At 41.4% G+C, this 13,029-nt stretch overlaps 1 protein-coding gene across 1 annotated transcript in view; it reads left to right on the forward strand.

Moving 5' to 3' along the window:
• PCNX2 (pecanex 2) overlaps positions 1–13,029 on the forward strand; it is a 302,893-nt gene that overhangs the window by 146,731 nt on the left and 143,133 nt on the right. Inside the window, exons 18-19 of the mRNA XM_004432376.3 lie at positions 669–761; positions 1,596–1,746. Coding sequence (XP_004432433.2) covers positions 669–761; positions 1,596–1,746 — 244 coding nt within the window. The remainder of the gene's footprint in view (positions 1–668; positions 762–1,595; positions 1,747–13,029) is intronic.

The following is a 13,029-nucleotide window of genomic DNA, read 5'->3' on the forward strand; positions in this document are numbered from 1 at the left end:
TAAAATGTTCAATAATTGTGTACTGCAGCTAGTTGGCCTCTGTAGAAAGAAAACAACTGGTAGTCCCTTACCTCCCTTTCCGATCCATCAGTCAGCAACATTGTGCCCCATTTGGGCTAACAGGCCTTCTCAGTGCACCGGCAGTGTGAATAACATTCTTTGGCCTAACTTTGCTGTTTTCCCTAACCCCCTCTCACACCACAATTTTGTGTGATGGAAAATTATTAGCAAGTTACTGACATTTCGTTTTCTGCATGTGAGTACATAATACAGGTATATATTTAAATTATTTGGAAATGGACTTTACTGTATCTGAGTGGTGAATTAAAACGTAAAATCTATTTTGGTCCAAAGAAATAAGAAAATGTGTAAGAGGCTTCTGTCTGGCATACCCAGGTTGTTTACAAGTTAAAATATAGGCTACCCTGAAGCCAAGCGGAGATTATTAGCACGTCCCCTACTCTTTGCCTTCGTCTCGCTGATATTTCCCAAACAGGAGTAGAGAATAGTCCCTCCAGTGTGTGCCACTGGGAATCTGTCAAGTAAGTGATGGGCTGAAGAGTAGTTTATCCAGGGTCAATATCCTGTCACCTGATTTACTTGGTGACATAGAGGTGCTGAGAGAAACAAAGAAGAGCAAAAGCTGTACAGTTGTTTTCTCTTTACAGAAGGAGATCTTAAAATCGGATCTCATCATCTGCTCGGTGGCGGCTGTCCTGTCATTTGCGATCAGTGCCAGCACTGTGTTCCTGTCCTTGAGAGTACGTATCCCTTCAGACTTATACTCTCCCCACCTCCTTAATAACAGAGCCCGTGGTGGAGCCCCGGGTACTGACAGGATAGTGGAGCCAGAGCAAGAAAACCAGTGCCAGTTGAGAGGTTTGAGGGATGTGTCCACGTGCTGTTATGAGTTATGTCCGTGATGAGGTTTGGTCCACATCGCAGATTTGGTTCAGGCATTTCCCTCTTTCTCTTTCCCCATCTGGGGGGTTGTTTTGTTTGCCAGAACAATAGCACATCTCGCGGAATCCCGTGAGGACGGTCAGTAGTGATGAGACAGGCTGACGGCACGCTACTCTGAGCAGAGAAGGGAGGCGTTACCGTATCAGGAGTGAGACGAGGGTCACAGAGGCAAAAAGATTATTGGAACACACTTTTCAGTTAGAAGAACAAAAGTAGCAAGCTTTAGATGGGGTTTCTGGCTGAAGATTCCAACAGGCAGTTGCCGTCTCTATATAAAAATGTTATATGTTTATGGACTCTCCTTTCAATGAGGAAAAGTCTATTAGCTAAATTCATTATTCTCTGCCTCCTCTTTTAAGGAAAAACAAAACCAGGATATTCCAATGGGCAGAATTCCCTTGGCCTCTGTGCTTCCAAAGGCCAATTCTCCACCCCCTGTTAGTGGTTTTCAGCACAGTGACTGGTTTCCTGCCAGATGGAAGATGTTTTCAGAGGCCTGAATCAAAAACTGAGTTTGGCTATCTATTCTTTAAGAGGAAAAAGGGAGAGGACAATAGTGTCATGTGTTATTCATGGGCATCCCTACCCCCATCCTTCTAAACTAAATAAGATTTTGCCCTCTTTCCCTGCAGCCGTTTCTCAGCATCGTGCTGTTTGCCCTGGCGGGCGCTGTGGGATTTGTGACCCATTACATGCTCCCTCAGCTCCGCAAGCACCATCCGTGGATGTGGATTTCACACCCCGTTCTTAAAAACAAAGAGTACCAGCAACGGGAAGTGAGAGGTTAGTAACATGTCCCTCATGAAAAGAATAACGCAGTGGTCGGCACACTGTAACCCGGAGCATATGCACAACACTGTGAACGTACTTAATGCCACAGAACTGTACACTTAAAAACGGTTACAATGCGGGGCTAGCCTGGTGGTGTAGTGGTTGAGTTTGTGTGCGCTCTGCTTTGGGGGACCGGGGTTCGCAGCTTCAGATTCTGGGCGGGGAGCTGCGCACCGCTCATCAAGCCATGCTGTGGCGGGGACCCACATGCAAAGTGGAGGAAGATGGGCAGAGATGTTAGCTCAGGGCTAATCTTCCTCAGCAAAAAAAAAAAAAGAGGAGGATTGGCAATGGATGTTAGCTCAGAGCCAGTCTTCCTCACACACAGACACAAAAATGGTTACAATGGTGGATGTTACCTTATGTATATTCTACCACAATAAAAAAAAGGAGAGTGTGTATCTTGAAATATACAATGTTGTTCCCAGAACAAGAAAGTTGAAGTGGGGTGAATTAGAAGTATGTTTTATAAAAATAGTAATTGGTTATTAGCATTGGGGAAAAATTAATAAACATTAATTTATATCACCTGAAGATTATGCTGTTCCAGCTTACATTGACTGGGGACCAAGAAGAGCGTCATTTGATTGCCCTCCCATCCTCCACAAAATGGGGGAGATGTCACAGAGACTGACCTTTAACCTTTAGGACCCCTGAACCCTTGAATTTTGTTTAACTTGCTTGCTCACCTAGACCTAGACCTGTATGTGATTGACTTAGCCGTTCCTGGGCCGTCTCTGGCCACGATGGTGTAATAGCCTGGTGATCCTGACAGTGTCAGAGCTTCTAGATGAGAAATCTCTCAGGAGTTTCTCTGCTAGGTCTCCCCTTGCTCTGTGATTGAACAGAGGGCAGAAGGATTGATTTATCACCGTTTTCAGACACATCCAAGTTATTGGTCACAGTTTACAGCTATAGTTTATAACTAGCTAGTGCTGCTAATTCTGCACAGAACTGTCTAGCCTGTTGTAACTTCACCATTGTTATGCGAGTTATCTGGTCATCTCCACCTCCAGGCACAATAGTACATGAGTGGCACCAAGGTTTGCTGACTGGCAGGAATGACCTGGACTCAATCAGGTTTGTCATCAGTAACTTCTGTGGACAGTGTGACAAAAAGAAAAGGGAGGAATATTATTAAAAAAATGAAGAAGCAAAAGAATCGCTTAAGGTGCTGTTAAGAATGGAGAGCATTTCTTCAAGAAATATCTCTGAGTGGGTACGAGGAGCTGCCTTAATATGAAACAGCCAAATCCTGAAAAGTGTGGATTGTTCTGTGGAGAAATATGGCATAGTGGGCCTGCAGCCGCCATAGGGTTAGACGGTGGAGAAGGGTAACTCAGACCGCTCTGCCCTCGGAGACTCGCTCTTCCCACCTCCAAGCGACGGGCCCGCACAAGGGTCACACTACATAATGTAGTTTTTAAATGCTCTGCTCAATTTCGGGTGCGACTTAAATGCAGATTATCATCAGCATTATAAAAGCTGGAGGAAGACGGGCTCCCAGTAGGTGCAATTTATAATGGCTGGTTCATTTTACAGTCTGCTTGCAGAGAAAGGTCCACCCCAAACAGGTGGAGGAACCTGCGGAAAAGACGGGTTTCTGCAGGACTTCTGCAGTGTTAAGGCCACATTTCCCTTTCATTTTCTAAACCTTTAGAAAGACTAAGTTTTGGTGAAATTAGTGGAATATTGGGGAGTTTGTTATTTTGGCCTCATTTATTTCTGATGGAGATTTGAAGTAAGATGCTTTGACTTGGGAAACTGCGTATTATATCATCTGTATCTGTGCCTATACCCAGATATTTAAATGCCTTGGGGTGAGGACAGAGAACTGATCAAATTGAAAGGAAAAGAAGACAGGTGAGGATTGGGCTCCCCTTCTGCGGCTGTTCAGAGTGCGGAATTCAACACTGTAAGATAAGAATGGGCAGTTTAAAACTTGGGCATCTGTTTTTTTTAGTGTGGTTGTTTTCTTCCCTGAATCTAACAGAGCCCAGTTTAAATTAGCATCATTAGATATTTTAAACCCAAATGGCCCTTTCAGTACAAGAATCAAGAACAAGTGAGGTGAGTGAATTTGTGTGTTGACTTTTCCTCTCTGAGGGGCGAGTGAGCGGGTGGCGCTGGCTCCTGTCCTGGAGGGGAGGCTGGAGAAGTGCAAGCCTCTTAGCACAGGCTCAAGGAGAGGCTCTGGGGATGTTCTCTCTTGCCTCTATTAGCTGTTTATATGCCAGCTGAAATCTAGCCAAGAGTAATAGATTTGACAAGTTAGGCACATAATGAAAAAGAGATTGCATTTCAAAATTATGTGTTGGAAAATCCAGATTTTTCAAATATATTGGTATGAACTTCTCGAAGCCCTGTTACCCATTTTGGTATCATCCATGCCCTGAATTTCCTTGCCTCTTCTTCCTGGCCTTCTGCCTTTTAGGTATTTCACTCTTCATTTCTTCTACTAGCAAGAAAACATGCACAGGAAGCTCATGCCGATCATACAACTTTTAATGTGAAAACTATGCTCAAATCTTTCTCATAGGATCACAGACTATTATAACTGGAGAAGACAGAAGAGCAGAGCAGGGCTGGCAAGTCGGTGCATACCGCTGGAATGCCCTGGTCCCACGGCACACTCTGCTAACTTGAACAGTTCTAAAATTGGGCCAGTGGTGGACATTGCTAACCAATTGGAATTGGCACGTAAGATGAGGCGTATGTGCTGTCTCTGTCTTAGAGTTTATATAATCCTATCCCACCGTTTTACATGGAAGGAAACGGAAGCCTAGAGAAGTCAAGGGATGTAGCTTGTGTCCCACCACGTTTGTGGTCAGTGAGTGACCTGCACCCAGATCATCACACTTACTCCAGCCGAGTGCTCTCTCTGCTGCCCATGCTGCTCTCAGTCCAGGGGGCAGATCGTGTGCAATCTGAAAGGGGCTCTTAGGACTGTTTCTGCAGACATCATTACCCAGATGAGCCACACCAGTACTGTAGGTCCTGTAAAGTCTAACGTGCCATCGTCTGATGCTGGCTCTCCAAAGCTTTAATCCCTTTGCCACAATAAATTCTGGGCATTATTGTGGTTTCTCAAACACACCACGTTCTCTCACTAGCCTCTCTTTGCTGTTTCCTTTGCCTGGGAGCTTTTCCTTAACCTTCACTAGACTCATGCCAGATGACTCTGCTTAAAAATCAATCCCTCCAGAAGTCCTTCCCTGACCACCTAGACCAGACTAACTTCCAGGCTGCTCCCCTGAACCTCCCTTTCCATTATATTCTCCAAAGTGACTGTGAGCAACATGTCTGCTTGCTGTGCTGGCCTCCAATGCTTACTGTGGTGCCGGGCACAGAGGTACATTTACTAAACCACATTTAATTTAAATATCATCAGCCCTCTATTTGCTAGAACAAACTTTAAACTTGGTGCATATACTTTTTCTCAGTTTATTTTTTTTCTGCATACCTCTGATATGTAATTTTATTTGATACATAAAATTACTTAGAGGTACAAAATTAATTTTTTTTTAAAGCTTTTCTTTCTTTATTTTCAGGAAGATTGGCCCTGAGCTAACATCTGTTGCCAATCTTCTTGCTTTTTCCCTTTTTTCTCCCCAAAGCCCCAGTGCATAGTTGTATGTCCTAGTTGTACGTCCTTCCAGTTCTTCTATGTGGGACTCTGCCTCAGCATGGCCTGATAAACAGTGCATAAGTCTGCACCCGGTATCCGAACCCGTGAACCCCAGGCTGCCAAAGCGGAGTGTGCGAACTTAACCGCTATGCTGCTGGGCCAGCCCCTACAAAATTAATTTTGATAGAAAATTCAGACTATGATAAAGTGGGACTGTGTTACAATAGAAGTTGAAGACTGCAAATTGAAACATATTTTTTAGCCAATTCACTTCTTTACTTTTGAGACTAATTTAAGTAAACCTTATTCCATCCTAGCCCTAACAAGGTGTTTCACCAATATTTGAGCTAAATGAATAAAATTCTATTAGTTATAGTACAGCTCAGCAGTCAAATGAACCATGGTGGTAATGTGGGTGTAACTGTTATATTAATGGATATGCATGAAGTTGCCTTTTTTTTTGCTCTGTTTTCCACCAATTCAAGTGAATCATGCTGAAAATAACAGAGTAGACAGTACTATGAATAGCACCATATTAGTCCAGTATGGAACTTTTGAGCCTAAATTTTTAAGGAGCATTGAATTTTAGAAAGTAAAACAAATCTATTGTCCTGAATTATGAGGATGATTCTAGACAAATGACTTCATTGTTGGCTCCTATTGTAAAAGAGTAAGAAGTTGGGTCTGTTTGAAAGTTTATCTAAGAACTTTCCAAGGGAATTATGTCATTTTGGAAGGGAATAATGGAGTTTGTCACATTTTCACATAGTCCTCCAAGAAATTTCTATAATATTATCATTCTTGGCTCTTAAGAATCTAAGAAAAATTGAAGTGATCTGATTTGATGACCATACTCTTACTATAAAAGTGAGTTTTAATGGGTTTAAAAGAGATTGAGATAAGGAATAAGTTCAGGGACTTGCCTGGTGGCGTAGTGGTTAAGTTCACACGCTCTGCTTTGGCAGCCCGGGGTTTGCATGTTCCGATCCTGGGCGTGGACCTATGCACTGCTTGTCAAGCCGTGCTGTGGCAGGCGTCCCACGTATAAAGTAGACGAAGATGGGCATGGATGTTAGCTCAGGGCCAATCTTCCTCAGCAAAAAGAGGAGGGTGGGCAACAGATGTTAGCTCAGGGCTAATCTTCCTCTCCAAAAAAAAAAAAAAAAAGAAGAATAAATTCATTGTTGGTATTCACTTGTTTACTTATTTATTCACTCAAAAAATGATCATGAATATACTATTATTAAAAAAATAATTATTCAGTTCCTACGTGATACCAAGCCTGTGAACAAGTGAGATAGGATGACTAAAGCACGGTTTCTGTAATCAAAGAGTTTCTGACCTAGGAAGCAAACCTATGGCTCTGCCAGAATAGCCGTGATTGCCACACATACAGTGATGTGGGGTCAGCGCTGTGTGCAGCCTTGCAGAAAATACTGAGAAGTAGAAGGCCCAGACCCTGAGTGAAGAGGTTACGATTAATCTCATGTTCATTGGCTAAGCTTTTCCTGGTTGGATATGTGTATAAAATGGAAAAGATATGGGATTTTATAACTAAAGGTTGAATTAATGTTTGGTGCATAGTAGATGTTCAATAATATTGGTTGAATGAACAAATGAATGATTAGTGCTTTGTAAGTTCACTGAAGGAAGAGTTTCCTGTAGGCTGACATGGGCAAAAAAAGCCCTGTGAGGTAAAGGCTGGTTTGAAGGACTCAAGTGTACATGTATATAGTAACATACGTACAAACAGGTCATCCCTCTGTGAAAAAATGGTTGCTGACAAAGCTTAAGCTATAATTTTTGGATATATTAGAATAAATGGGTAAAAGATTATAGAAATTATTTAAAAATCAATTGAAAGTTTCATTTAAATTATAATTTTAGAAATTCACTATTATAAAATTAATTCACAAATGAGTCCTGAATTTGTAATTCTTAAATGAGAGTTACTTTGCATTTTAACAAATCTTGCCTGTCGATTTGTAGATAGATTGGTTTCTGCATGTGACAGACATGGTTCTGAGAGATATTACTTTTTCTAATGTATTTCCATTTATATCAAAGTAATACATAGTGTTAAACATCAAATAGAACAAGTTGTAATGAAAAGAAGCAGGCCCCTGTCAACTTTGTCTCATCTCTGATTCTCCTTCTCTAGAAAAAATTACTTCCTACTCTTTAGACATTTCTTCTGGTATTTACCATAATTCTTCTAAATAACGTACACATTCTGCTATTTCTTGATATTTCAGATGCCTGTCTGCTGACTTCCTATTATGAAAGATAAGGATTTATCTCTTTTATCTTCCCTCATACATTAACTTTTTCCCTTTCTCCTTCTTCCCAATATAGTTTGAATATTTTTGTTGAACACATACTTTTTTTTTTACTATTAGTCTACTTGTTGTTGACCTCTAGTCTTGTAGTATACCATGATTATATTGCCTTGCTTGGTCAGATTTCTTTTTTTTGCATTTGCTAGCTTTTCTAATAGCTATGTAAAATATTGCTCTGTTCAGTTTTCTACACAGATGCTCTGTTGGTTCCATTCCCTCAGATACCCTCCTGGAGCTTGCTGTAGTCGTTCTTTGTTTACTCCCTCATTTTGAGTGAAGCACATCCTCTGGTCACTCCAGGGAAAGGGTGCATAGGAAGGAAACTTTTTGAGACTTCATCTATTTCAAAGTGTTTTTTTTTTGCGGGGGGGGAGGAAGATCAGCCCTGAGCTAACATCCATGCTAATCCTCTACTTTTTGCTGAGGAAGACTGGCTCTGAGCTAACATCTATTGCCAATCCTCCTCCTTTTTTCCCCCAAAGCCCCCGTAGATAGTTGTATGTCATAGCTGCACATCCTTCTAGTTGCTGTATGTGGGACGTGGCCTCAGCATGGCCGGAGAAGCGGTGCGTTGGTGCACGCCTGGGATCTGAACCCGGGCCGCCAGTAGCAGAGCATGCGCACTTAACCGCTAAGCCACAGGGCCAGCCCTATCTCAAAGTGTTTTCATTCTACTTTGCACTTACTGGATAGTTTGTAGTGTGTAGCTTGCCAGGATGTAAACACTTCTTTCAGAAGTCTAAGGAAATGTTCCATTGTCTTCCAGCTCCCACTGCTGCCATTGAGCAGTCTGATGTCTTTCTGACCCTCTGGTCCTTTATATGTGTCCAGGTTTTTCTCTGCAGGAAGCTTTTGGAAAGTTTAGGAGGGAATTATAGTGTCATGGCCCAGAGAATAGGCTCTGAAACAACACTGAGTGGGCTCAAATTCTGGCTCTGTCACATATTAGTTGTGTTTAACCATCATGATTCAATTTTGTCATCTATAATTGAGGGTTCCTACAACAAAGATTTGTTGGGGGATGAAATTAATCAAGATAATAGATGTAGGACATTGGCATAGTCCTTGGCAGGCAGAATGTACTTAATAAGTGCATCCTCCTCCTCCTCTTCCCCAAGGTTGTGAAATTCAGTAGTTTTTCACTTTGCTTCGTGCCTTGTTTCACCCATTGTGCCAGGCAGTTGGTGGTCCTTTACAATCTGGGTGTACATTTCCTACAGTTTTGAAATTTTTTTCAACAGGTGGTAGTACTACCTGAATGACCTAGTTCACAGAATTTCCATGATGATTAAATCAAACCCAATAATCTGCATAAAAAGTCTTTGAAATGTACATAGTGCTAGATAAAACAATGTGGCATGACAGGCATTGTCTGATTCCAAAATATAAAGGCTATGCTGAGGTCTGTGGGAAGGTCTCATTTTTGTGTGTGATGAGGAGATGCTATAGTTCTGGGAAGAAGAATGTATTCCTTACCCCCTTTTTTTCTCCACATAAAAAGATGCTAGCATCAGGAGGTAGTTAGAGAACTAGGAGACCCTCCAAATCCTCTCTAATTCAAAGTGACTAAAATAATTTGAAGCATGAACTGAACTAGTGCTAGCTGAGTAACGTAGTTTCATTTGCTACGATGCTTCTATAGGAAAGTGCATTCCAATGCCAAAGAAGTGGCTTAGAGCTGATGTGTCAGAAAATAGCCTGTCAGTGGGAAGCCTGCCTTATTAATTATTCCTTCTGTTATTATTTTCAGGCACCTTCTCTTCCTCTCGTTTTCTTTCCCTCCCTGCCAAGCACTGCTCCTCCTGTACTCACACTCTGGCTATCTCCTTCTAGTCCACTGGGAAACTTACCTTTCTGTGTCAGTCTCCACAAGGCTGGAGGTGGCTGCAGGGGATTGGCAGTGGAAACAGATTCACACTGCAGCAGGAAAAAAGAAAAATGGAATCAGTTACCTCTGCTCAAAGGAGAACAAGGCAGAGGGAGGCCTGGAGAAGCACAGGCCAACCCTAGCCAGCATTAAGAGGGAAAGAGCTTGGGGATGGAGCTCAGTGCTTAGCTGCCAACCTCAGACTCCAGCTCTGCAGCAAGCCATGGGGTATTTACCCAAAGGGGATTCTCGTAGACTGCTGGTGATTCTAAAACAATGCAGAAATAAAATGAATTGTCAGTAATTGGAGAAATATAAAAAAACTAACACCAAAAATCAGGAAGTCTTAAAATGCAGCACACAATGTAGGCAGCATGGCTCTGCAGCAGCTTAGGGCTTTGTCAACTCAACATGCATGGGATGGGCCGAAGGAGGCTGTTTGGAGGAATGATGTCAGTTCTCAGCTACAGGAGGTGAGGCCACTGTGTCCTGACTCAGTCTCCCTGATGTACATTTGTTGAAGACTTATCTGAATTACCTTAACCCTCACAGCACTTTACGATAGGATAATATATGGAGGTGCCAGTGGAAAAGTCGAAATGGTGTTTTAAAGTACTCTTGTAATTTAAATAACATACCAATCACACTTTACTTGAGGGAGGAATTCTGATTTTGTAAATTTGACATTCACTGAGGACCTGCCACGTCCTAGGCGCTGTGCTAGGTACTGAGAATGCAAATCCGGGCGAGAGTATAGTGCTTGCTCTTGGCAAGATGGTTGTTCTAATACAAAGTATCTTCCTTCATGTGGCCATAGTGGGAAAATTGGACTTTCTCCTAACTCTCTTCATTTGAAAATTTTGACCTAACCTTGTCTATGTGAAAAATTTATAAATGATTTCACTAGTGTTTTCATTTTTAAATACTATGGTTTGGTATTAATTGAGGACCTTTCTATCAAGAGGAGAAAGCACGTTATTCTCCCAAGAGTTTCTCCATGCCTTTGAGGAGATGTGAATGATGCATTTCTATTCCCACTGAATTAATGAAAAAAATCAGTGGGATGGTTTTGGGAAAATGAGCTCAACATTAAAAAAAATTGAGTTAGACTTTGTATCAAATGAAATTCCAGATGGATTAAAGATTTAAATCTTTTTTTAAAAAAGGAGGAAGAAGAAGAAAGAAAGAACCGGAATAGCACTGCAAGAAAATATAGGTCAAGTTATATAATCTTGGTTGGGGAAGAGGAATATAATTTTCTAAGCATGACCCCAAAGTCAAAAACCACTAAAGAAACAACTAAAAAAAAATATTTCTTGAGAAATGTACAATTTAATATTCTGATTCCCAAATGATGCTCTTTCCCACCTTGTATTTCTCTGAGGGGTTTACTATGATGTTGAACCTGAATATTTATTAATTCATTAAAAAATATTTATAGAACCTATCAAATGCCAGGGACTGTGCAGAATGCTGGGAAAGCTCTGGGAGCAAGGCCTGCATGGCCTCACACAGGGGTGAACCTTGTGAGAAAGGGGAGTGCATCAGCCGGGAGTAAATCCTGAACCCCTGCAAGGCAGGCAGTGCCCCACCATGGAAGCCCCAGTTTCTCCCCAGACTTTCTTCTTCTTTTTTTTTTTTTGAGGAAGATTGGCCCTGCGCTAACATCTGTTGCCAATCTTCCTCTTTTTCTTTTCTCTCCCCAATGCCACAGTACATAGTTGTGTATCGTAGTTATAGACTTGTAGCTCTTCTATAGGAATGCCACCTTAGCATGGCTCAATGCGTGGTGAGTAGGTCCGTGCCCAGGATCCAAACCGGCAAACCCCAGGCTGCCAAAGCGGAACACGCGAACTTAACTGCTACGCCACTGGGCCAGCCCAGACTTTATTCTACTAGGTGTCTGGTTTAGTTAATTAAGTTATTAATCAGTCAATTAATCAGTGATGCCGCCTGAATCTACTGAGTGGCTCATGTGGACAGAGTACAGTGCTAAATGCGGACTATAATGGAGAAAGACAGCCCTGGACCCTGGCTGTAGTTGACAGATGGACATTCATCACACAGATTAATATATACATACGGTGTTTGAAATCCAGTGACGGAAAGTGTAGGGGGCTAGGAGGAAGTATAAAGGGATCCTAATTTAGATTTGAGGGAAATAGAAGGGCTTCTTTGAGGAAGTGACATTTAAATTGAGGCCTGAAGGATAAAGAGTGGGTTAGCTGTGGAAGTGGAGGAGAAGGATTCCAGACAGGAGAAAAAGCCATGGGCATACCCTTCCTTGGCTAATGGGAACGGGAAGGTCATGAGGACCTTGGGTTGATCCTAAGCAGAATTATAGGGCTTTGAGCAGCCAGGTGATGTGATTTGCTTTACATTTAAGAATGATTATGCCCTCAATTCATGCTACTGTTTTGGAAGTAAAGCCTATTTCTAGAGAATAAATCATGACATGTGTACATGTTAGTGCTAAGGACTTTACAGTCTGAGATTTCACCCAGCAAGAAAGATGAGAGTGAGAAATGCTCGTAGGAAAAGACAGTTACCTCTCCTAAGGGGATGCTACCAGCCTGGACGTGGTGGTTCCACTTTGCAGGGTCTCTGCCTTACTTGCCCCACCCAGGGTGACAGGGCCATTTGAACTGAGCTGCACTCTATTGAAATGCTTGTAAACGCGTCTGGCCCCTGTAAAGCAGGAGGCCCTGGATCCTTGCAGCTTAAATAGTAATTCAAGATTTGAAATGGAGAAAATTATCTTCCTAAAGATAAAAACATCCTGAGGATTTTTGATTAACTTTTAATTATTGAGGACTTATTTTAGTAACATAAGCGTCTAAATAAAACAGAACCTGAAAAACCTTTGAGAAAATTTAAAAAGTGTTCGGTCATAATAAGTCATATATAAACTTGTAAATGACATTGTTAGTTTGCATTCTTTTTCTCAAGGGCCTAATATTCCAGGAAAAAGAGAAATAATAATGCTAAACTAATGTCTTTTTATGGTCTCTTTGCATATTCAGGACATTACAGAAAGGCAGTTATAGAATATCGTTGCAAAGATTTTCTTTTTAACTTGACTTTGTATGAACACTGAGAGAGTTTGGGTACTTAAGAAACATATTTATCATGTTATTGCATTTGTAAGCTTTCCTTTTTATTAACTTTTCATGGTCATTCCATAAGAAAGGATTAAGTTTGATCTTTTAGAATTCAGAATTCTGGACCTACACTTCTGTTTTAGCTTCTTCCTACATTATTATTCACTTTTCTATTTGCTCCCCCCTCTACTTCCAAATATAAACATTTAGTGTGAGTTCCATTTATCTGTTAAATATTTTCTACAATCTAGAGATTGTAGCATTTCACTGAAATAAATTACTGAACTTGGTAGAAGGATC

The sequence above is a fragment of the Ceratotherium simum genome, chromosome 6 (assembly GCF_057802395.1).
Source record: "Ceratotherium simum simum isolate JZ-2026a chromosome 6, ASM5780239v1, whole genome shotgun sequence".
Taxonomy (NCBI): domain Eukaryota; kingdom Metazoa; phylum Chordata; class Mammalia; order Perissodactyla; family Rhinocerotidae; genus Ceratotherium; species Ceratotherium simum.